This window comes from Mixophyes fleayi, chromosome 4, assembly GCF_038048845.1.
Source record: "Mixophyes fleayi isolate aMixFle1 chromosome 4, aMixFle1.hap1, whole genome shotgun sequence".
Classification (NCBI taxonomy): Eukaryota; Metazoa; Chordata; class Amphibia; order Anura; family Limnodynastidae; genus Mixophyes; species Mixophyes fleayi.
Window position 1 is genome coordinate 137,898,753 of NC_134405.1, and position 24,621 is coordinate 137,923,373.

General features: G+C 42.1%; 1 protein-coding gene across 1 annotated transcript in view; it reads left to right on the forward strand.

Moving 5' to 3' along the window:
* Window positions 1–24,621, forward strand: part of GOLGB1 (golgin B1) — a 49,045-nt gene that overhangs the window by 6,650 nt on the left and 17,774 nt on the right. The window contains exons 4-8 of the mRNA XM_075208449.1: window positions 12,343–12,456; window positions 13,257–13,559; window positions 14,498–14,608; window positions 15,574–16,585; window positions 24,411–24,466. Coding sequence (XP_075064550.1) covers window positions 12,343–12,456; window positions 13,257–13,559; window positions 14,498–14,608; window positions 15,574–16,585; window positions 24,411–24,466 — 1,596 coding nt within the window. The remainder of the gene's footprint in view (window positions 1–12,342; window positions 12,457–13,256; window positions 13,560–14,497; window positions 14,609–15,573; window positions 16,586–24,410; window positions 24,467–24,621) is intronic.

Below are 24,621 nucleotides of genomic sequence, written 5' to 3' on the forward strand. Positions count from 1 at the left end.
AAAATAAAAAATCTATTTAAAAAAACATAGTGTTTTAAAGTAATTATACATGTTAACTATGTAAAGTGTCTTCCTTACCTAAGGGGTGAAATACCTTTATGTAGTTAAACAGTGCTTGACTGTAGAATATCTTTACTTTACAAAGGGGCACTAAATAAATAAAGTACATTATCAGATCCTCATATAACCAAGTTAAAGCTGTCCAAATACATTATTTTGCATTGTTGACTCTAGCTCTTTTTAGCTGTATTTTCTTTGTTCATTGTTTTTCATTTGTTTTGTTTTTTTACCATATCCTTTTTGCAATGTTTGCATATCCTGGAGAACAGTGTTTACTTTGTGTGTTTTGAAACATTGTTTAACTAATAATTTAACATGACGTCCTAATTACAGGTATTCAATCTATTATCCAGAATGCTTGGGATTTTGAGGTTTTACAAATGGGTTGTTTTTTTTTTTGTTTTGTCATTTTGATTCCTACTACACAATGACTGAATGGAATTGTCATGAGCATGCTCCCAGCTGCTATGACTTTGGGGTGTTCTCTGTATGAGGTCACACACGATTCCAGCCCGCAGTCTTTCTCTACCTATCACACAGGTTATAGACCTACCTAATCTCCCCCAAACAGCGCTCACACCCCCACACACATTGAGTTTGCCACTACCGATTGAATATGGGCAATAGGACCCCAATATACTGTCCCACACTGGCACACAAGGCTTCTGGCTACCCACAGACTAGCAAGGTCCAGACCAGAAAACAAAGGGTTAACTCTTCACACCTCCAGACTGTTACACAAATGTAAATGCAAGCACACACTAGGCTTGTTAGTCAAATAGATCAACAAATCACACACCGGCATTCAAAGGGGTTAACTTGGTTGAGCTATATTCTTCTTAACAGGCTAATGGATTTGTTAGAGTATCAAGGACGCAACTTACTAAATTTATAGATTTAATATACATGGGTACAGGGCATTCAGATATTAAAAAGAAAAGCAATAAACAATTAACATAGCATACACAAGCAAAACAGTTTAAAATAAAAAGTGTTACATTCTGAGTTTAACTTACATGAGTTGTATATTCTGTGTCATGGGAAATTGGCTAGGAAGATGGACAGCTTATCAGTGTGTATTGATTTTCCCAAAATACTGACAATTTGCCCTTTCACATCACAGGGGCGGATCTAGACAATTGTTCTACCCAGGGCGATTTTAGGGGGTGTGATTTAGGCCACGCCCCCTTTCTGACTTTTAAGACTGCCGGCGGCTGCACACTATGTGCAGGTCCACTCGGCAGTGACAGTATGCTGCCCGGCTGCTCCGATTGTATTTAAAACACAATCAGAGCAGCCAGGCAGCACACTCTCACTGCTGAACGGACCTGCACAGTGTGCAGGTGTTGGCAGCAACCCTGGATCTGCCACTGTCACAACACAGGTTTTTTAAGCAAAATGAAATGGGACGGTCTTCACGGGGGCAGTGTTAATGCTAATAGGGGGGCAGGGATGTTTCCTGGGTGATACTATAGTTTGCTCACAAATATTGCCAAAATTTTGACCTTTGGGTAATTCTTCAGATATATCCCAGAGACATAGCTCCCCCTTCAATAAACCAGTCATAATCTCCCGCACATTTAAATACCAAACATGATGGAATTATGACAATGTGACATACCTTTCCCAAAGATATGTGATTATAGCTGTTCTCGGATACCGTCAGTACCTGTCATTCGCAACCCTGGTGTGATATCTGCTCCTCAGTATGGAGTGGCACCCAGATTTCCCAAAATATGAACTATGAAGACATTTTCCTTTTGAAGCTCATATTTCTATATACCTATATAGGCCTTCAAATGCTGCCTTTGGCTGCAAGGATGCCAAGCTGTGACCGGCCCCACATAGTCTATTCAGGTGTTCAAAAACTAACTTGTGTCAGGATATAGCTGACAGCAGGGGCCCTTAGAAGATAGCAGTGTCACCTGTAGCAGCTTCAAACACTGGGATGTGCAGAGCCATCAAATACACACACAAAAAACTTTCTGACTTCACATTTTACACTTTACTAGCTCAACTTATCAATGGATTCAATTGATATACCTGATTTACACTGCAATTATGATTTAGGCCTTATTCCAAACAATTATGTGATGGGTTAAACCTTATAAATAACTGTAAGTTCTCTATGTTCACGACAGGAATCCTCAATTATTTTGCACCATTTATCTTGCACATTCTCTTCATTTAATCCCAGAAATGACGATGAAGTCCCTACCCTCTTCTCTCGCTATGACTGGTTTACTGGACCCTATGCTTTCACTTATCGCCCAATCTCTGTCTCCTGTACTCCCAGCTTTAACTATCACTTGTAATTACTCCTATTCTGTAATATAGTCATTCTGATCCAATTATCTTTCAGATATTTTATCATCTGTTAACTCCCATGCCCGTCCAAGGTTCATTTCCACACAGAAAATATTAGACTTTCAGTCTAATGTGGTCAATTGTTTAATCACTGCTAAATTTAAAGGTCTGACATGTGTTTCTGTTTACAACACAACAATAAACACTACCTAGAAACATCTCGAGAATAGGCATGTATCTCATACAAGACACTGTAAAAGCTTTAATTCATTCACTGTTTATCTCCCACGTTAATTATTACAGCTAACCTGTTTTTGGTCTCCCCTTAACAAGACTTTTACTTTTACAACCTATGCATCGGCTAAACTAGAATTTTCTTCTGCTTCTCTGCTCTGCCATTCTCTGCATTGGTTGGCTGTACTTTACAGAATCCAGTGTAAAATGCTTCTACTAACATAAACGGGTGCTTACAAAACTGCACCAACAAACATCCATTCCCTTGTTTAAAAATACCTCCTAACTCAATCCCTATAGTCTTCCTAAGATCTATCCTCTTATTCTCATTTATTACTTTCTCTATCCTCTGTTACGTTTTTGTTTGTGTTACACCTCTCTCGTACAATAGGTCTTTCCCCTAGCCTCCAAACATTCAAGCGTTCCCTGAAAATACACTTCTTCTGGCATGCTTATGAAATTGCCAGACTTTCTTCTTAACATCCCTGAAATGTTTTATCTCATTACCACTTCCTAACACAGGTAACACAAAACTTACATTTCTCTTTCATCCAGTCTGGGGGACACTGCTTACCATGGGTTGTGGAGGGGAGCTCGGGAGTTGGCACATAGCTAGTTAACTTTAGCACTGTTAACAGACCCCTCCCCTCTACAATCCCCCTGCCTCTTCCTCTTCTGCCAGTTTTTTCTAGGTGCCCAAAGGAGTTGGGCTGCTATTTTAGTGCTAGTGCTAATTTATTAATTTACATTTAATTTTTAACTTTTAACTTTTAATTTTTTTTTTTTAGTACAGAGACTTTTATTTTGAAGGCAGACCTGGGAGTGTGTTTTACCATAGAGAGCACTCTCCCAGCCCGCAGCGCAGACACGGCTCTGTCAGATGAGAGCCGAGGGCTCTCACTGGTACAGCCTTGGGTGTCTGGAACAGAGTGACAAGCGGTCTCACGGACCGCTGTCGCTCTCAAAGCCTCCCCGATAACCGGCGCTGCCACTGCAGGCATAGAGCGCCGGTTATCGGATTAAAAGAAATGCCGGTGGCCATCTTGGATTGGACCTCCGGAGTTAAGACAGGCGGCAAGATGGGGACTATACCAAGATCCCCCCTCAGTAATAGGAGGGGGCATCGGGGTCAGAACCGCTGCAGGAGACCTCAATCTATTTGAGGTCTCCATTACTCTGCTATTTAATGTTTTATTTTTCAAAAAAAAAAAAATACTATACCAAGATCCCCCCTCAGTAATAGGAGGGGGCATCGGGGTCAGAACCGCTGCAGGAGACCTCAATCTTTTCGAGGTCTCCATTACTCTGCTATTTATTATTTATTGTTCTAAAAAAAAAAATGGAGACAGAATATGGAAGAGGGGGAGTTAAAATTATATAGAACTCCCCTGCTCTTCAATTTACGGGCAGTATTCCGGTCTTCTGGAGCATAAGAAGAAGCCCGGGAACAGAGACTGCCTTGTGGGAGCAAGCATCCGGACATGGCTGGTGCACTTCTCTCCTGTTGGCCTTTTGGCCAAGTATTCTTTTTTTATTATTTAAGCATTTATAAAAACTGTATTGCTTTACTGACAAAGTGGGGCTAGTATGGGTAATATTATAGTACTCTTACTTGCCAAAACGCAAATAACATTGTTTATTTAAGGGAACAAGTGCAATTTTTACTGTAGATTAGTTGATTACTTGTTTTTTCTCTCTGTCTCCTTCAAGTCAATGGTGTGCTTGGACGTTTTCCTTTGTAAAATGTTAGATAAATGAAAAGGTCCTATGGAAAAATATTTTACCTGTTATAAATGCAAGGTTTACCTACCACAGTCAGTTTACTCTTTAGCTCAGCTTCTCACTAAATCTAATTAGTTATTGACAAGCTCGGCAACACTTTCTTTTATATTGGATAAGGTGAGGATTCCTGCTGCGGGGAACGGCTGTAGCAGGCCCTTCTCTTTTTCATAACCGGTCAGACACATGTCTCGACAAGCTAGACCAGTTTCTGAATCCACATATTTGGCCCCTACTAAAAGAAATCTGTGTAGATCCGCAAATCCTTTTCTGAGGAAGGGGAAACAAAATTTAATCCTGATCAGGTTCATGTGTCTAATAAAAAAAAAAAAAAGCCAGATATCAGGTCATTGATGATTGCTATTAACGGTAAAGCAGGCCTTGGACCTCCCAGAGTCAGAGGATCCTAGTCCTATAAACAGAAGTCTCGTTAAGAAGCCCAGAAGAAAGGTTATTCGTTTTCCTCCGTTGGTGGAATTGCACAATGTTGCTGAGGGAATATAGAAACAACTTGATTTAAAGGTTTCTATTCTAGAAGATTCTCTTCCTTATATCCATTACAGGAAGAGGATCTGGCTCACGGGGAAGGAATCCCTAGGGTGGATACTCCTGTAGCCCGTATAGCCCCCCATGCTACCTTGCCGGTCCTGGACACTGCAACACTGCAGAACAGACTAACCGCAGAATTGAAGCTCAGAAAAAATCTATATTGTAACAGCGGGTTCTTCCTTTAGACCCACATTTGCTTCAGCTAGGGTCCCTAGAGCCATGGAAGCATGGGCAGAGCATAATTGCTTCCCCGGCCTTTACATTTTGAAAGAGGCAGCTCAGAGCACAGCGTCTGTGTCTTCCTCTATTCAGGCTTCGAAAATTTCAGCAAAACAAATCTTATGGCTGAGATCCTGGAAGCCTGATTCGGAATCTAAGAACTCCCTAGAAACCATTCCTTTTTCTGCATCAGGTTGGTTCGGGCCGGAATTACAGGGTTTGAGTTCTCAGTAAACGGGTGCCAGGAGAACACCTTTTTGCCAGTGAATGTGGGTAGAGCCCGCCTCCCGCGTTTCAGCTCCTTTAGGCAGTTCTTTCGGGGGACCTTTTTTCCTAGGGGCCAGTCATCCTGCGTCAGACCACTTAAATTCTAGAAGCTTCTCAGTCAGAGGTAGACCCTCTTTCTCAGCTTCATGTCAGGCCTCCAAGGTTCAGGAGAAGCCTGTACCCTGACTGCCATTCTGCCCACCAGAAGGTGGCGAGAGGGGGCACCTGTCTCTTTTCTAGAACAGTGGACAGCGTCTTCTCAGGATCCCTGGGTTCGGGGCAGTATAACTAGGAGATACAAGATAGATCTCTTGGGTCCTGTTCCGCATGGTCTCTTTGTAACCCTGCTAGCTCGAGTTCCACAAAGTAGGCGAGTAATACAAAATTGGATCGCCTCTCTTCTTTCAGCATGAGTTATTTGCAGGGTCCCAGTAATCCAAAAAGGGAAAGGCTTTATTCAAACCCTTTTTCTTGTCAAGAAGCCGTACAGTTCCTTTCGACCCATCTTAAATCTAAAGAACCTAAATATCCACTTAAAAGTGGGTAAAATTCGGATGGAGTCCCGGAGATCAGTAATAAACGGATTGGAAAGGAATCAGTTTATGGCCTCCATAGACATAAAGAACGCATACCTCCACGCTCCTGTCTGGAACGGTCATCAGTTTCTCCTGAGATTCAGAGTGGGGGCCTGTCACTATCAGTTTAGGGCTCTTCGCTTCGGCCTCTCCTTGGCTCCAGGGGTTTTTCACAAGGAGGAACGAGAATGTCGGTAATGGCAGCTTGTCTTCATTCAAGGGGAGTTCAGGGCGTACCTTACTTAGACGATCTTCTCATAAGGTCCGCCTCTGAGATTTGCTTGCAACAGCACATGTCCTTCACATAGCTTTCCTCAAGAGCCATGGGTGTTTAATACACTCAAGGAAATCCCAGGTGATTCCGCGCCAACGCAGGATCTTCCTAGGACTCTGCATGGACACCAAACGGCAGAAAGTGTTTCTGCCAGAAGAGAAGATCAGGTCGGTTCAGAGGATAACATCGTAGGTCTTGTCCTCTCCCAGTCCTTCAATACACTTGTGCATGCGTCTCCAAGGGAAGATGTTGGTCTCCTTCGAAACGGTCCCCTTCGGTCGTGCTTATTCCCGGTGCTTGTAGTGGGACCTCTTCACAGGAGGGTCGGGATCCCACCTACATTTGGAGCGCCGGAAGTTTCTCTGTCTCCGGATGCGAGAAATTCACAGACACCAGACTGAAGGGTTGGGGTGGTATCCCTTCTTCTCCGGCTCCAAGGTCAGTCCAGGAGTCCTCTCTATCCATCAACTTATTAGAGTTGAAGGCTATTCTTTTGGCCCTTCGGGGGGCCCGAACTTTTCTCAAGGGTCATCTTCTCAGAGTTCAGTCCGTCATGCCATGGCTGTGACATAGGTCAACGGACAAGGAGGAACGAGAAGAGCAACGGCAATGCGGGTATCGGCTCAGATATTCGCTTGGGCGGAACAGTTTGTTCCAGCAATCTCTGCTGTGTGCATTTCAGAAATAAAGAACTGGGAGGCCGATTATTTCAGTCGCAATGTGATGATGCCACGGGAGTAGTCCCTCCATCCGGAAGCTTTTCAGTCTCTGGTTCAGAGGTGTGGGGTCTACCGGATATAGATATCATGGCCATACACATCAGGAAGTTTCCCAGGTTTTGCGCAATTTCCATATTTTCTTGAGTACTCCGATGAGTGAGGCAAGGCGGTCTGTCGGTAATACTGATAGCACCGGCATGGCCGTGGCGAGTGTGGTACGCGTACATAATCTTTATGGCAGTAGGACAAGAACTTCGTCTTCCGTACTGACAAGATCTTCTCCTTCGGGGTCCTTTTCATCACCAGGATTTACCTCTGCTAAATTTAACCGCATGGCTGTTGTAGCCAGGCTCTGGAGGGCTAGGGGTTTTTCCCCCCAGTGTAGTGAACACTCTGCTATGAGCTTGTAAGCCTGTTCGGCTCGCATATATCGTCGCATTTGGCGAGCCTATGTCACAGGGTGTGACAAAGGTCTTGTCATACATCCTCTTTTCGTCTTATCCGAATTCTGGCCTTTTCTTCAGGATTGTCTTGAGGCAGGTCTCTGCTTGGGCTCTTTAAAGGTATAGGTTTCTGCCTTTCAGAAGTTAGTAGATATGCCAGACATCAGGACGTTTCTTCAGGAGGTCTTGCATATCTAGCCTCCTTTCACTTCTCCTACAGCACCATTGGATATTTTCCTGGTGCTTCATATGCTTACAGGGTTTTCATTAAATCCTTACTTTCGGCAGATTAGGTCTCTAACCTGCAAGGTTATGTTTCTCTTAGCCATTGCTTCCGCTCGTAAATGTTCAGAGTTGGGATCTCTGTCCTGTCCACAACTTAATTGATTCTACAAAAAAATGCGGACAGAGCGGTATTCAGAACTCTCCCTTCCTTTGTTCCGAAGGGTGTTTCAGCTTTTCTTTTGAGCCCGAAAACTTTGGTTCCGGTATTTCGGACAGCTTCCGTATACACCTGTCTGATCAGGTGTATACGGATATATATATTATATGTGGTTAGGGCTCTCCGCTTATATGTTAGAGAGCTTCCCAAATTCGTTGTAACGTGTTTCTGTTTGTCCTTAATGATTCTCATAGAGGTTGGCCAGCCTCTAAGCTGTTGCTGAGGGAATATAGAAACAACTTGATTTAAAGGTTTCTATTCTAGAAGATTCTCTTCCTTATATCCATTACAGGAAGAGGATCTGGCTCACGGGGAAGGAATCCCTAGGGTGGATACTCCTGTAGCCCGTATAGCCCCCCATGCTACCTTGCCGGTCCTGGACACTGCAACACTGCAGAACAGACTAACCGCAGAATTGAAGCTCAGAAAAAATCTATATTGTAACAGCGGGTTCTTCCTTTAGACCCACATTTGCTTCAGCTAGGGTCCCTAGAGCCATGGAAGCATGGGCAGAGCATAATTGCTTCCCCGGCCTTTACATTTTGAAAGAGGCAGCTCAGAGCACAGCGTCTGTGTCTTCCTCTATTCAGGCTTCGAAAATTTCAGCAAAACAAATCTTATGGCTGAGATCCTGGAAGCCTGATTCGGAATCTAAGAACTCCCTAGAAACCATTCCTTTTTCTGCATCAGGTTGGTTCGGGCCGGAATTACAGGGTTTGAGTTCTCAGTAAACGGGTGCCAGGAGAACACCTTTTTGCCAGTGAATGTGGGTAGAGCCCGCCTCCCGCGTTTCAGCTCCTTTAGGCAGTTCTTTCGGGGGACCTTTTTTCCTAGGGGCCAGTCATCCTGCGTCAGACCACTTAAATTCTAGAAGCTTCTCAGTCAGAGGTAGACCCTCTTTCTCAGCTTCATGTCAGGCCTCCAAGGTTCAGGAGAAGCCTGTACCCTGACTGCCATTCTGCCCACCAGAAGGTGGCGAGAGGGGGCACCTGTCTCTTTTCTAGAACAGTGGACAGCGTCTTCTCAGGATCCCTGGGTTCGGGGCAGTATAACTAGGAGATACAAGATAGATCTCTTGGGTCCTGTTCCGCATGGTCTCTTTGTAACCCTGCTAGCTCGAGTTCCACAAAGTAGGCGAGTAATACAAAATTGGATCGCCTCTCTTCTTTCAGCATGAGTTATTTGCAGGGTCCCAGTAATCCAAAAAGGGAAAGGCTTTATTCAAACCCTTTTTCTTGTCAAGAAGCCGTACAGTTCCTTTCGACCCATCTTAAATCTAAAGAACCTAAATATCCACTTAAAAGTGGGTAAAATTCGGATGGAGTCCCGGAGATCAGTAATAAACGGATTGGAAAGGAATCAGTTTATGGCCTCCATAGACATAAAGAACGCATACCTCCACGCTCCTGTCTGGAACGGTCATCAGTTTCTCCTGAGATTCAGAGTGGGGGCCTGTCACTATCAGTTTAGGGCTCTTCGCTTCGGCCTCTCCTTGGCTCCAGGGGTTTTTCACAAGGAGGAACGAGAATGTCGGTAATGGCAGCTTGTCTTCATTCAAGGGGAGTTCAGGGCGTACCTTACTTAGACGATCTTCTCATAAGGTCCGCCTCTGAGATTTGCTTGCAACAGCACATGTCCTTCACATAGCTTTCCTCAAGAGCCATGGGTGTTTAATACACTCAAGGAAATCCCAGGTGATTCCGCGCCAACGCAGGATCTTCCTAGGACTCTGCATGGACACCAAACGGCAGAAAGTGTTTCTGCCAGAAGAGAAGATCAGGTCGGTTCAGAGGATAACATCGTAGGTCTTGTCCTCTCCCAGTCCTTCAATACACTTGTGCATGCGTCTCCAAGGGAAGATGTTGGTCTCCTTCGAAACGGTCCCCTTCGGTCGTGCTTATTCCCGGTGCTTGTAGTGGGACCTCTTCACAGGAGGGTCGGGATCCCACCTACATTTGGAGCGCCGGAAGTTTCTCTGTCTCCGGATGCGAGAAATTCACAGACACCAGACTGAAGGGTTGGGGTGGTATCCCTTCTTCTCCGGCTCCAAGGTCAGTCCAGGAGTCCTCTCTATCCATCAACTTATTAGAGTTGAAGGCTATTCTTTTGGCCCTTCGGGGGGCCCGAACTTTTCTCAAGGGTCATCTTCTCAGAGTTCAGTCCGTCATGCCATGGCTGTGACATAGGTCAACGGACAAGGAGGAACGAGAAGAGCAACGGCAATGCGGGTATCGGCTCAGATATTCGCTTGGGCGGAACAGTTTGTTCCAGCAATCTCTGCTGTGTGCATTTCAGAAATAAAGAACTGGGAGGCCGATTATTTCAGTCGCAATGTGATGATGCCACGGGAGTAGTCCCTCCATCCGGAAGCTTTTCAGTCTCTGGTTCAGAGGTGTGGGGTCTACCGGATATAGATATCATGGCCATACACATCAGGAAGTTTCCCAGGTTTTGCGCAATTTCCATATTTTCTTGAGTACTCCGATGAGTGAGGCAAGGCGGTCTGTCGGTAATACTGATAGCACCGGCATGGCCGTGGCGAGTGTGGTACGCGTACATAATCTTTATGGCAGTAGGACAAGAACTTCGTCTTCCGTACTGACAAGATCTTCTCCTTCGGGGTCCTTTTCATCACCAGGATTTACCTCTGCTAAATTTAACCGCATGGCTGTTGTAGCCAGGCTCTGGAGGGCTAGGGGTTTTTCCCCCCAGTGTAGTGAACACTCTGCTATGAGCTTGTAAGCCTGTTCGGCTCGCATATATCGTCGCATTTGGCGAGCCTATGTCACAGGGTGTGACAAAGGTCTTGTCATACATCCTCTTTTCGTCTTATCCGAATTCTGGCCTTTTCTTCAGGATTGTCTTGAGGCAGGTCTCTGCTTGGGCTCTTTAAAGGTATAGGTTTCTGCCTTTCAGAAGTTAGTAGATATGCCAGACATCAGGACGTTTCTTCAGGAGGTCTTGCATATCTAGCCTCCTTTCACTTCTCCTACAGCACCATTGGATATTTTCCTGGTGCTTCATATGCTTACAGGGTTTTCATTAAATCCTTACTTTCGGCAGATTAGGTCTCTAACCTGCAAGGTTATGTTTCTCTTAGCCATTGCTTCCGCTCGTAAATGTTCAGAGTTGGGATCTCTGTCCTGTCCACAACTTAATTGATTCTACAAAAAAATGCGGACAGAGCGGTATTCAGAACTCTCCCTTCCTTTGTTCCGAAGGGTGTTTCAGCTTTTCTTTTGAGCCCGAAAACTTTGGTTCCGGTATTTCGGACAGCTTCCGTATACACCTGTCTGATCAGGTGTATACGGATATATATATTATATGTGGTTAGGGCTCTCCGCTTATATGTTAGAGAGCTTCCCAAATTCGTTGTAACGTGTTTCTGTTTGTCCTTAATGATTCTCATAGAGGTTGGCCAGCCTCTAAGCAGTGAATTGCGAGATGGATTAGGGCAACAATTACTCAGGTTACATCAAGGCTAACCATCCTGTGTCAGAGAGATTTAAGGTCCATTCCTCCCGGGCGGTGGGGGCGTCTTGGGCAGTGAGAAGGGGGGCTTCTGCAGACCAGCTTTGCAGGGCAGCCACCTGGTCCTCTGTCCACACCTTTACAAAATTTTATCAGTTTATTTGCATCTGCGGATGAAAATTTTTCTCATAGTGCTCTACGAGCGGGGCTTTCAGAGTGGTCCCACCCTTAGGGGGCTGCTTTAGAACGTCCCCATGGTAAGCAGTGTTCCCCAGCCTGGATGAAAGAGAAAAGAGGATTTATGTACTTACGTTAAATCCGTTTCTCTGATTCCATCTGGGGGACACTGCGATCCCTCCCTTCTGCTTTTCTTCTGTGTGCTTTTGGTTGATTGGCCTTTTCTCCTTGGGGCTTTTTAATTAACTGACAGGAAGAGGAAGAGGCAGGGGGCTTGTAGAGGGGAGGGGTCTGTCAACAGTGCTAAAGTTAACTAGCTAGGTGCCAACTCCCGAGCTCCCCTCCACAACCCATGGTAAGCAGTGTCCCCCAGACGGAATCAGAGAAACGGATTTAACGTAAGTACATAAATCCTCTTTTATTCTTTCTATTCTTTCTATACAACCTTCTGACCCCCAAACCAGCATTGTAATGTGACTAGATCATATAACCACACTAAGCACTTTTCATCCATTGCAATCTGGCTGCAATTAGCATTTCGTGTAACCTCGTGTACCAAACTCTATTTTCCTATAGATTGTAAACTTGCAAACAGAGCCTTCTTACATCTTTGTTTGTTCACAGCCTATATGTTTGTTTTTTTTTACTATTGCCCCCCCCCCCCCCCCCCCCCCCCCCAAAATATAGACCGCGGAGCGTGCTGGTACTGTAAAAATTTATGTTACCAATAATTATAAGAATTGGGCTTACATTGTTGCATTGTTTTTAAGTAATAGTGTTTTAAAAAATATTCTTAGTTATCTTACAATTTGTCTCTGGATCTCAGGTGGAGAGAGAAGCTTCAGATGCAAAATTTACCAAATTGAAACTTCAGGCAAAGGCTAAGGTGGCAACTTTGAACAAACAGATTGAGGAACTCAAGAGAGCAGTGACTAATCAGGTACATTTCTACTGTCATTTAAGTTCTGCCACCTGTTTTACAAACATGGACACAATATATGCTATGTGTCCTGTGTTCTCCCCAACATCCACTAGTTACTTTATTCTTGTGGGTTCCCTGATCTAGACTAGTCTCACACTTGCTTGGCCAAACAGGACAAAATCCTGCAGCTCTGAGCGGACTATGAGGCTGGATCACCTCTGGCTTCACTCGGGCCTGTTAATGCAGTTGGAAGATGACCTTGTATGCTGGTAGTTGTCATCGTCTGACCGCATTTTCCAGCACAGCTTATAATCAGAATGGTTTTAAATAAGATTATTATCATGCATCATACTATTTTTAAAGTTACACTTGCTACGATATAGTGTCAATTGTCTGTTCCAACTTTGTTCACATGTGCATCATGCCTCTTGCATGTTCTATATAACATTTGTTTGTTGCATACCTTACCTACTATGACTTATGTACAATATTATGCTTAATTTTATGCTTACATTGCTTGTATGTCTTATAATTTTGCCTTAGCTCGTTTTGTAGTTTTCCACAGCTCGGTTTTAGTTGTTTTTGTTTGTTTGTTTGTTTGTTTGTTATGTTTTGTTGTTTTTTTTGCCACAACTTGCTTTTGTATTTTTCTTGTTGGTCCTCTACGTCTTTGCACTATGCTGCGCTTCCCCACCGTGAGGTGCTGCAGGATTTAGTTTGCCATATAAATTACTGATGATAATAGTTGCCTGATATTGCAAGGTGTTGTCTCCTTCAGGCTGACATTATTGCTCAACAGTCTCCAATTTCCCATTCAGGTGAGCCAAAATGTAAGTGAAGATACACACACTGAGGGGCAGAAGGAAACATCCCAGGGTATACAGAGCAATGAAGAGACCACTTCTAAACTGCAGGATAACATTAATGACCTCACAAGGCAGCTCCAAGAGAGCCACAAGAACATCAATGAGCTGACAAAACAACTCTCCGAGAGTCAAGAGTCTATTGCCACCCTGACAAATCAGCTTCATGATGGCCAAGAAAGTGTTACTGAACTCACTAAAGCGCTCCAAGAAAGTAGAGACACTGCTAGGACACTACAGGATAAACAGGAACTTGATGTAAGAATGGCCACACAAATACTGTATGTACATCACACCATGTTTTGAATGGAGCACAGGTGATAGAGAAGTGTTTAGACAATACTTAATGCATGAAGATTGATTGCTGCCAGTTTGTCAGCATAAGAAATCATCAGCCATCATACTCATTTGTCTCATGTTACTGACCGTGCTATGTTAGCACGGGGAATGAGTGATCCTTAAATCTGCAGCAATATCTGAGTACTTTTCTTGTGTCTGTGGTCCACATATACCGTGACATAAAGAAAAGGGAAAATTGCTAGTAACACATCCATAATGTTCATCTGTATACGGTTTACATCTCCGAACAATATGCCTTAGACTTCCTGCCAGCAATATCACAGATACTATGGTATAGTCACATTTTCTCTTTCTTACAATAATCACCAGGGGCCTGATTCATTAAGGATCTTAACTTCAGAAACTTATTTCAGTCTCCTGGACAAAACCATGTTACTATGCAAGGGGTAACATAGCATTCTGTTTTGCACATAAGTTAAATACTGACTGTTTTTTCACATAGCACACAAATATCAACTTTACATTTCAGTGTACAAATAAGCTATCAAGTATTTGTGTGCTACATGAAAAAACAGTTAGTATTTAACTTATGTGCAAAACAGAATTCTAATTTGCACCCCTTGCATTGTGACATGGTTTTGTTCAGGAGACTGAAATAAGAAGTTTCTGAAGTTAAGATCCTTAATGAATCAGGCCCCAGCTTTTTAAAGCTGGAGAGTAGTGTCTGGAAACAAGTCGCTTATTTAGATACCAGAAGCTAAGTTTTATATTGGCCATGCAATCTCTACATAAAAGATACAGTACATTGTGTTTGGATGTGCTGTGCTTTTACACATGCTTTATGACTGTACAATCCTGGTTATTAAGGCTGAGTGATCCCTTATTGTCTGAATTAGATTCATCATCTGCAGAGAAAACTGGAGGAACAGAGTGAAGCGCTAAGCTCCCGCAATCAGGTGGTGGAGATGTTAGAGCAGGAATTACAGAGCGCTGAACTCCAGAAGCAGGTAAGTGTTGTCTATGAAATTATTTTGCTACTGTTGCCACCCTAAATTTGTTGAAGGCTTTGAATTTGATTTCCCTGGCCCTATATCCTCTTTAAATTAATTCTGACTGTCAGTGGTGATGACATGGTCTATTATCAATAGAAAAACATGCACTCTTGTGAGTGTGTTGTATAATGCGTTATTTGTTAAGAGGGCTATATTGCCTGAACTGATACTCACAAAATGATTGCAGAATGTTTGGCTTTATAAGAAAGTAAGAAAATAATTTATTAAAAATCACAAGAGACTCCCCTTAATATATTAAAGTTAACCATATTAAATTAACCAGAGTGTTTACAACTCTGGGAATTACCTTAGTTAATTGAGGATGAAGAAAAGCAATCTGGCTGTTTTTAATTAATTTAACAGGGGAAACACTATGTAAATAGTCAGGTCCAGTGGTCTGAGTTCTGACTTTACTGCCTACTTCAGTGATTTTACACAACACCTAAATCTTTTAATGGGATCATGAATGGTATACATAATTATAGTACTATAAACTGGTTCATAAAATGCAGTTTTATAAACCATTAATAGATCCTTTAATATTACACTTACAATATAATTTTACATACAGTAATTGATATCTATACGTTTTTTTATATATGTAATTTTAACTGTGTACATGAAAACACTCTGCAGGACTTAAAATAATATTCCACATGTAAACCATGGAAGATATTTACATTATTATGATGTATTTTACTACTAAAAAGTATTTCTTAAAATGTGTAGTTCTTTCTATTTTTCTTATTATATTCTTGCTTGCATAGACTCTAGTTTTTGTTTTTTGTTTTTTTAAATTGTGACTGTGTTTTGCAATAAATTGGATAAACATTATTATATATTGTACTATCTACTCCCACCACCTCCCCATACATACACTTAAGAACTGCCATCTCTAATAGGCAATGTACCGTTTTTAGGTCCTATCTGAGCAGTTTCGGCAGATGGAGCAGGAATTAATGTCGTTGCGGGAATCTGTGGTTACTGAGCAGAGAGAAAGTGCTCAACAGACTGTATTGTACAAAGAATCCCTGAAAGAGAAGGATATTGTATGCCAACGGTTACTAGAAGAGCTAGATAAAGAGAGAGAGGCAAATAGCGAGTTGGAGAACCTAAAAGCAGAACTGGAGCGTGGAAAACAAGCTCAGAATGATATGGAGCTGCTTAGAAATGAATTGGAGAGGGAGAAAGAAGCTAAGAAACAGATAGAAGAAGCAAGACAGCAGTTGGACATACAAGCACAGCATGATTTGGAGCAAATCAGAGCAAAGCTGGAAAAACAAGCCCAAGAGGAGATAGAAAGATTGAGATCAGATTTGGAAAGAGAGAAGGGAGCTCAGGAGGAATTGGAGCTAGTGAGAGCAGAGCTAGAGAGAGATAAAGTGACTCAAGAACATTTGAAAGTGGAGCTGGAGAGATTGAACGGAGCTAAAGAGGGCAATGAGAGTGAAGGTCAACAAGATGTCCAACAAGCCAAACATGAATTGGATGAAGGGAATGTGGAATTGGAAAGCATAAGAAGTGAACTGGAAAAGGCAAAAGAAAGTCAAAAAGAGTTGTCCAGATTGAGAGAAGAGTTGAATAGAGCGAAGGAATCTCTAACTGAGTTTGATCATGTGAAAGATGAGCTGGAAAGGGGGCAGACATCTCTGGATGAGTTAGAGAGAATGAAACAGGAGTTACAGAAGATGAGACAAGCTCAGACTGAGTTTGATAAATTGCAACAAGAGCTACAGGTAGCACAGCTTGAGCAGAAGAGAGAAACTCATGAAGATCTGAGCAGAGAGAAATTTGCTCAAGAGGAACCAGTGATGGGTGGAGTGGATGTGAAAGCTGAAAGAGATGATGAAGAAGGAGAAGTAATCAATACCGTTAATGAATTGCATCAGGTGTCATTTGCAAACTCCAACACACAATACATGGAGACAGCAGGTAAGATGCTAATTGACTTGTTCAGTGTACAACACTAAGCCAGTTAGTTTATGCTTATATGACCTGTATATGTGTGTGCTGCATATGCAACATTAACAAAATAGATTATGCACAGAATAGTTAGTCAATTACCTAAGCTGTCAGTGCAGGGTTGACATTGAGACCCTATCTACCTGAAGAGGAGGGAATGGGGGATTAAGCCTATTATGTTATGGAATAAATATTTGGGGTAGCACCATTTCTGTAAAGTAACCTGGGGAAGTTGAAAGGGTAATTTTTTGTATTTAATTTTCTTATACGTTTTTTCCAATGCCCGTAAAATATTTTTCTACTTTGCTGCTAAAAGAAAGCCCAGTCTGCTATGACAAAACAGTGTAGCATTACATTTTATGGACTGAGAAAGAAAAGCTATTTTCTGTTGAACCGGGAATAATGTGAAAAATGTCTGGTCAGAAACCATGAAAAACAATCCATTTCTGCAACGGTTTAAAAAACTGTGTGTGACTTAATTTAACAGTGGGAGAACTTTATGTATCTGGCTGATATCCCTGACACTATTCTGCCCAACTTATTAACACTATCACTATGTTAAAAGAAAAAAAAAAAAAAAGTTAAAAACTTGTATTTCTCTTCAGCTCTAACTGTAGGAATATAAATGGTTAAAGAGCAATTCATTTTATACACAGTTTGTCTATGGGAGGTTGTATGTTATTAGCATGGTTGAATGGGTAGTTATTTTGCAAATTGCAGCTCTGCAGTGAGGATTGCACATATATATTCAGTTTCCTCTGTCTCAAACCACCTCCACACTTACTTATATGCAGAAAATGATTCCGAGGACCAAGGATGAATTTGTGAGCAGGTAAGTAACACAGTGTTTAATGTAAATGTAAGGTAGCAAAAACTCAGTATTACTTTCAGGCTCTAAGTAATACGTATATTGGTAATACTTTGTTTTTGCTAAAGATTATTTTTGGCCTCAACCATTATAATAAAGTAGTTACAATTCTGACACACATTTTATATTCCGTTCACACTGCCTCAAAAACCTGGGTAATTGGCGGGGCAAGGCCAGACGACCTGGGTCCAGGTCTAATTCTCGGGTCTCACCAAAAGCTATTGTAGTGTTTAAAAGAACAAAAAAAACAAAAAAAAAAAAAAACTCACAAGAGGATCCAATCAAAGATGCCATGGAGACCCGAGCAGACCCGTGATCAGTGTAAACGGTCTACCCGGCTATTTGCCAGGGTGTCCTGCACTGTCACCCGGCAATATCCCAGTTCATAGAGCCAGGATATTGCCAGGGCGGCAGTGTGAAAGTGGTAATAGTGAGATTTTGCTCCCTCTAATTCACACTGAACTAAAAATGCGGGATTTTGTCAGGGCGAGCCCAAATGACCCAGGTCGTGGTTCAATGTGAACGAGGGTCCCTGCAGCTACCCGGGTCTCATGACCCGGGACTTTTTGCAAGGTTATTTCCGGGTCCATCCCTGCTAGCTACCAGTGTGAACAGTGCGACCCAGGTTTTTCAACCCAGGTCTTGCAGAAAGGAGCTGATTGAAATGACCTTTAAATGACCTCATCTTTGTCAGCTAATCAAAGCTCCTCTTGTGATGACTCGCACTTATTGCCAGGGCAGTCTTGGGTTCAGTATGAATGGGGTCAACCCGGGAATTTCCTGCATCCAAAATGCAGTGTGTACAGGGTCTGATGAGCTGGGATGCTCTGTGAATGTGCGGATCCTTCTGGGAGGCAATGACCTCTCCACTTGTGTTATTTTGTTACTTAGGGTAAAGCTGCATGTGATGGGTGTAGTAAAATGGTTAGATAGTCACAAACTGTGAATTAGATAGTGGATTGGATGACAGCATTTTTTTGGGTGTAAAATTGTGACAGGGAGAGGTATACACTGAAATTTTGTTCTCCAAAGTAAAAAGAAAACAGAAGAAAAATGTTGTAATTTTTTAATCCCATGGTAAAGGCTGAAGACATTGAATATCTTTGGGAGGAAGCTTGAGGATAACTTAGTTGGAGAGATAAGGATAGGTACAGGCGCAGAAGTGACAACCCCCCCCCCCCCTCCTTCTTTACCCTCAGTAGCGCTCGTAATGCCTCCATTCTGCTATACAGTTTTGATTTTAATGGAAACAAATGAGGGACACAGGTTTTTGTAACCCTTTTAAAAAGCCAAGTAGATCTGAGTTTCAAAAAACACGGGAACATAAACATTGGTGGACGTTGTGAAGGAGGTCGGATTTTAAATTAAAGACAGATTCGTTTTTATGTACCACATTTTGGCCTGCAGTGGAAGTCAAGGGGGTGCTATGACTGTATTGGTCTAGAGCGCCTTAATTAGGTCATAGTAACATAGTTGATGAGGTTGAAAAAAGACACCAGTCCATCAAGTTCAACCTATTTTGGATCTCCTGCGATCCGGCACTTATATTTGAAATTGATCCAGAGTAAGCAACTGCCAAATCTGTTTCAATTGTGAAAATATTGCAGTCCTATTTTTACCCTATTTCCACTACTATCCTACATTTTAATTAACGGTCGTATTCCTGGATACACCTTTCCGCTAAAAATTTGTCTAACCCTTTCTTAAACATATCTACTGAATCTGCCATCACAACCTTCCCTGGCAATGAATTCCATATCTTGACTGCCCTTACTGTAAAGAACCCCTCCATTTGCTGGTTGTGAAATTTCCTCTCCTCTAAACTTAGAGGGTGACCACGTGTCCTTTGTATAGTCCTTGGGTTAAAAAGTTCCCATGAAAGTTCTCTGTATTGACCCCTAATGTATTTGTACATAGTAATCATACCGTGTTTCCTCGATAATAAGACCTAGTCACTTTATAAGCCCTACCCTAAATTCCCTTCCTACGGCTAAAATAAGCCCTACCCCGAAATTAAGCCCTATCACGAGCGCCATTTTCCCTGCGCTCCACTATGGTACACACTGGTACCCTATCCACCCACCTTTCCCGACATGGATGCTGCGATTTTGCGCCGGCATCCAATCACAGGCTGCAGCAGTGAGCGCGCTCCTCTTCCTTCCCCCTGACGTGCCAGCGCCATTGTTGAGAGCCGCGAAGGAGAGCTGAGACGCGAGGCAGGAGGCAGAAAAAAACAGGTATGCAGCACTGAGGATGGGCATGATGGAGGATCAAAGCAGCACTGAGGGGCATGATGGAGGATCAAAGCAGCACTGAGGGGCATGATGGAGGATCAAAGCAGCACTGAGGGGCATGATGGAGGATCAAAGCAGCACTGAGGGGCATGATGGAGGATCAAAGCAGCACTGAGGGGCATGATGGAGGATCAAAGCAGCACTGAGGGGCATGATGGAGGATCAAAGCAGCACTGAGGGGCATGATGGAGGATCAAAGCAGCACTGGTGGTCAGCATTTACCTTTACCTTTGTTTAATTGAAATTGCTGTCAACGTTAATTAAAATAAGCCCTACCCTGAAAATAAGCCCTATGGTGTTTTTTTGACAAAAAATAAGACGGTGTCTTATTATCGGGGAAACCTGGTATCTCCCCTTAGACGCCTCTTTTCTAAAGTAAACATGCCTAAACTGGCTAACCTTTCCTCATAACTTAATGACTCCATACCCTTTATCAATTTTGTCGCCCTTCTCTGAACCCTTTCTAGTTCCAAATTATTTTTTTTATAGAGTGGTGCCCAGAACTGTACTGCATATTCAAGATAAGGTCTTGGCAACGATTTATACAGTGGCAAAATTACACTGTCTTCCCTTGCATCTATGCACCTTTTTATGCATGCCAATAATTTGTTTGCCCTTGCAGCTGCTGCTTGACATTGAGCACTATTGCTAAGTCTACTGTCTACGAACACTCCCAAATCCTTTTCCATTATAGATTCTCCTAAATTAATTCCATTTAATTTATAGATTGCGTTCTTGTTTTTGATCCCTGAATGCATAACCTTACATTTATCTGTGTTGAACCTCATATTCCATTTGGCCGCCCAATCCTCCAGTTTATTTAAGTCCTTCTGTAGAGAAGCTACATCTTGCTCTGATTTTATTACATTACAGAGTTTAGTGTCATCTGCAAAAATAGAAACTTTACTCTCTAAACCATCACCAAGGTCATTAATGAATATATTAAAAAGGAGTGGCCCCAGCACGGAACCTTGAGGTACTCCACTTAAGACTTTTGACCAATTAGAAAATGTTCCATTTATCACAACTCTCTGTTCCCTATTCTCTAACCAGTTTTCGATCCAAGTACAAATGTTGATTCCTAGACCCAGTTCCCTAATTTTGTAAACCAACCTCGTGTGGCACTGTATCAAAGGCCTTTGCAAAATCTAAGTAGACCATATCTACTGTGTTACCCTGGTCTAAGTTTCCACTAAGTTCCTCGTAGAAACGAATTAGATTAGTTTGACATGACCTATCCCTCACAAATTAATGTGGATTCCCACTAATAATTTTATGGCGTACCAAGTAATCCTGAATACTATCCCTTAAAATACCTTCCAGTAGTTTCCCCAATATTGATGTCAGGCTTACAGGTCTATAATTCCCTGGTTGTGATCTCGTCCCCTTTTTAAACAACGGCACCACATCTGCTATTCGCCAATCCCTTGGTACTGAGCCTGATGAGATTGAATCTCTGAAAATTAAGAATAGCGGTCTAGCTATTTCCGAATTTAACTCCATAAGGACCCTTGGGTGTATGCCATCTGGACCTGGAGCTTTATTTATCTTAATATTCTTCAGTCACCTTTGGACTTCTTCCTCTGACAACCAAGTATTAATTAATGGCATGGTTTCATTTACATTTTTATGTATTACTTCTACCATTTGTTCCTCTCTAGTAAATACTGAAGAAAAGAAAGTGTTTAATACCTCTGCTTTTTCCTTAGTATCATTTATCAATTCACCCATCTCACTTCTTAGGGGTCCTAAATTATCTTTTTTAATCCTTTTGCCATTTATATACTTAAAAAACTTTTTGGGGTTTGTCTTACTTTCTTTTGCAACGTGCCTTTCATTTTCTAATTTAGCCAATCTAATTTCCTTTTTGCATGTTTTATTACATTCCTTGTACCTATGGAAGGACTCCTCTGACCCTTCAGACTTAAACAATTTAAATGCACGCTTCTTCCTTTGCATTTCTTCCCTTACCTTTTTATTTAGCCACATTGGTTTAGACTTAATTCTTTTACATTTATTTCCCATAGGAATGAACTTTATACGTGTATGTTTCCAACAACATTTTAAAGACAGCCCACTTTTCTTCCGTATTTTTTCCTTCAAAGGCTTTGTCCCAGTCTGTGCTCTTTATAGACTCCTTTAACATATTAAAATTTGCCTTTCTAAAGTTTAAAGTCCTAGTTGATCCCTTATACTGTTGCTTCTGGAAACTAATTTCAAAAGAGACCATATTATGATCACTGTTTCCCAAGTGCTCCCTTACTTGAATATTTGATATTACGTCTACATTGTTTGTTATTACTAGGTCCAGTATAGTCCGGTTCCTAGTTGGTTCCTCTACTAATTGGGACAAGTAATGGTCTTTTAGCGTGCTCAGAAACCTATTTCCCCTAGCTGTACCGCAGGTTTCAGTACTCCAGTCAATGTCCGGATAATTAAAATCCCCCATAATTAAAATTTGACCTAGTTGTGTAGCCTTTTCAATTTGCTGTAGAAGTTGGGCTTCCTCAATCGTACTAATATCTGGCGGTTTATAGCATATCCCTATCAGCAACTTCTCTGAACTTCTTCCTCCGCTGGATATTTCCACCCACAATGCCTCTATATTATCACCAATATTCTCATATATAACTTCCTGAATACTTGGTTTTAATTCTGGCTTAATATAAAGACATACTCCTCCTCCCCTTTTATTTACCCTATCCCTCCTGAAGGGAGAATAGCCTTCCAAGTTGACTGCCCAGTCATGTGTATCAGCCCACCAGGTCTCCGTAATACCTATATCATTCTGCTCATTCATTGCTACTAGCTCTAACTCCCCCATTTTACCTGTCGGGCTTCTTGCATTTGCAAGCATACACTTAAGTCTATTGCCTCCCTTAGGTATTTCTTTTTGCTTTAAAAAGGGCCTCTCCTTATCGGCTATGCTTCCCTTTCACCCCTCTCCACCCCCTTGACTCTTGTTAAATTCCTCCTTACTACTCTCAATGTCTATCCCATAAATACTTGCTTGCCCCTCCCCCCGGAGTCTAGTTTAAAATCTCCTCCAACCTTCTTACCATCCTCTCCCCTAGCACTGCAGCCCCCTCCTCATTCAGGTGCAATCCATCACGACAATAAAGATGGCAACTGACCGAGAAATCAGCTCAGTGCTCTAAGAATCCAAAACCCTCCTTCCTACACCAATCTTTTAGCCACGCATTAACCTCCCTAATCTCCCGCTGCCTCCCTGGACTAGCGTGTGGCACAGGTAGTATTTCTGAAAATACTACCTTGGATGTCCTTGCCTTAAGTTTGCGACCTATGTCCCTGAAATCATTCTTTAGGACACCCCTTCTTCCTCTAACTCGGTCATTGGTGCCAACATGCACCAAAACCGCTGGGTCATTCCCAGCCTCTCCGAACAATCTGTCCACCCAATCCGCAATATGCCGAGTCCGAGCACCCGGGAGACAACACACTGTTCGGCATGCACGGTCCCAGTAACAGATTGCCCTATCTACCTTCCTAATAATTGAATCCCCTACCACCACAATCTGCCTGGGTCCCTGAGTAACTTTGGTTCCCTCTATGCTGGAGAGACCATTCCCCTGGTTGCTAGAGGAAGCAGTCTCATCCAACTCTACCAATTCTGAACTGCCTTCCACAGTATCTTCATCCAGTCTGGCAAATCTGCTGGGATTGCTTAGCTCAGAGCTGGCCTGCCTCTTCCTCCCTCTGCTACCCCTAGTAACTGTTACCCAGCTACCTACCTGTGCATCCTCCTCTGTCATGTAGCTGTTATAACAGCAGTATTTACTTGCAGAGTGTTCTGAAGTGAATAGCCAGAGCCCTCCTAAATTACTGATTGACTCCTGTTCATCGGAGAACCTCAGAGTCCGATCTGGTTCTTGGGTCTGATCACTGTGAACTTTGAGGGGAGGATGAAGGAACTTGCATAGCAAGTTTGAAAAAAAATTAGTTACATCACATTTCATTTTTATAAAGTCTAATTGTATTTGATGCAGTTTAAGGCAAAACAAAATAACCCAATGCAATAGTTGTCAATTTAACCTCACTGGGAATAAAATAAAATAAAATCTTTCATGACACCAAATATGGCAATCCAATAAATTATTTGGATCCATGACTACCCATAATTTCATCTAATTATAGCTACGGATATCTAGACATTATATATAGCTACAGATACCCAAGCATTGACCTCCTAATGGTAAAAGTGACAACAAGGGTGACTCTTAATAGCATACATTACAATACGCATCAATTAGACCTTGGCATTTGAGCACATATTTAAGCTGTTAGCCTTTTGTGATGTAGCATAGATTAATAGAGGAATTGTATTGTCAATAGCGCTGGTTCAACAATGTTAGCACTACTTAAGTTAAATAATTATTAAACAAAAATAACGCATTCCATATTTTATAGATCATTGTCCTACTAATTTTCATTTGCATTCAGATGCAGGAGATGGAGTATTTTTTTTTTTTTTTTTAATTTGTCCTAACGTAAATAGTGAATCATCTTCTAATCTTTTGTTCGCAAATAAATGACAACTGGGGTGAAATTGGATTTTGTCAAATCTGTAATCTCTTGTTATGTCATTTCATTAAAATATTGTGTTCTCTTTTAGATTCCCATATCACATTTTCTACAGAAAAGTGTCTGGAATCAGTGGATGGTCAACAGGTAAGATAATATTACACATGTAGAATTACTTGCTTAGAGAACCTAAAGCTGCTTAGCTATGTTTGAACTACAACTTCTTGCCTATGTAGGCTTATAGTGAGCAATACAGTAATAAGGGGGGTATTCAATTGTCGGCGGGATTGCCGAAAATCCCG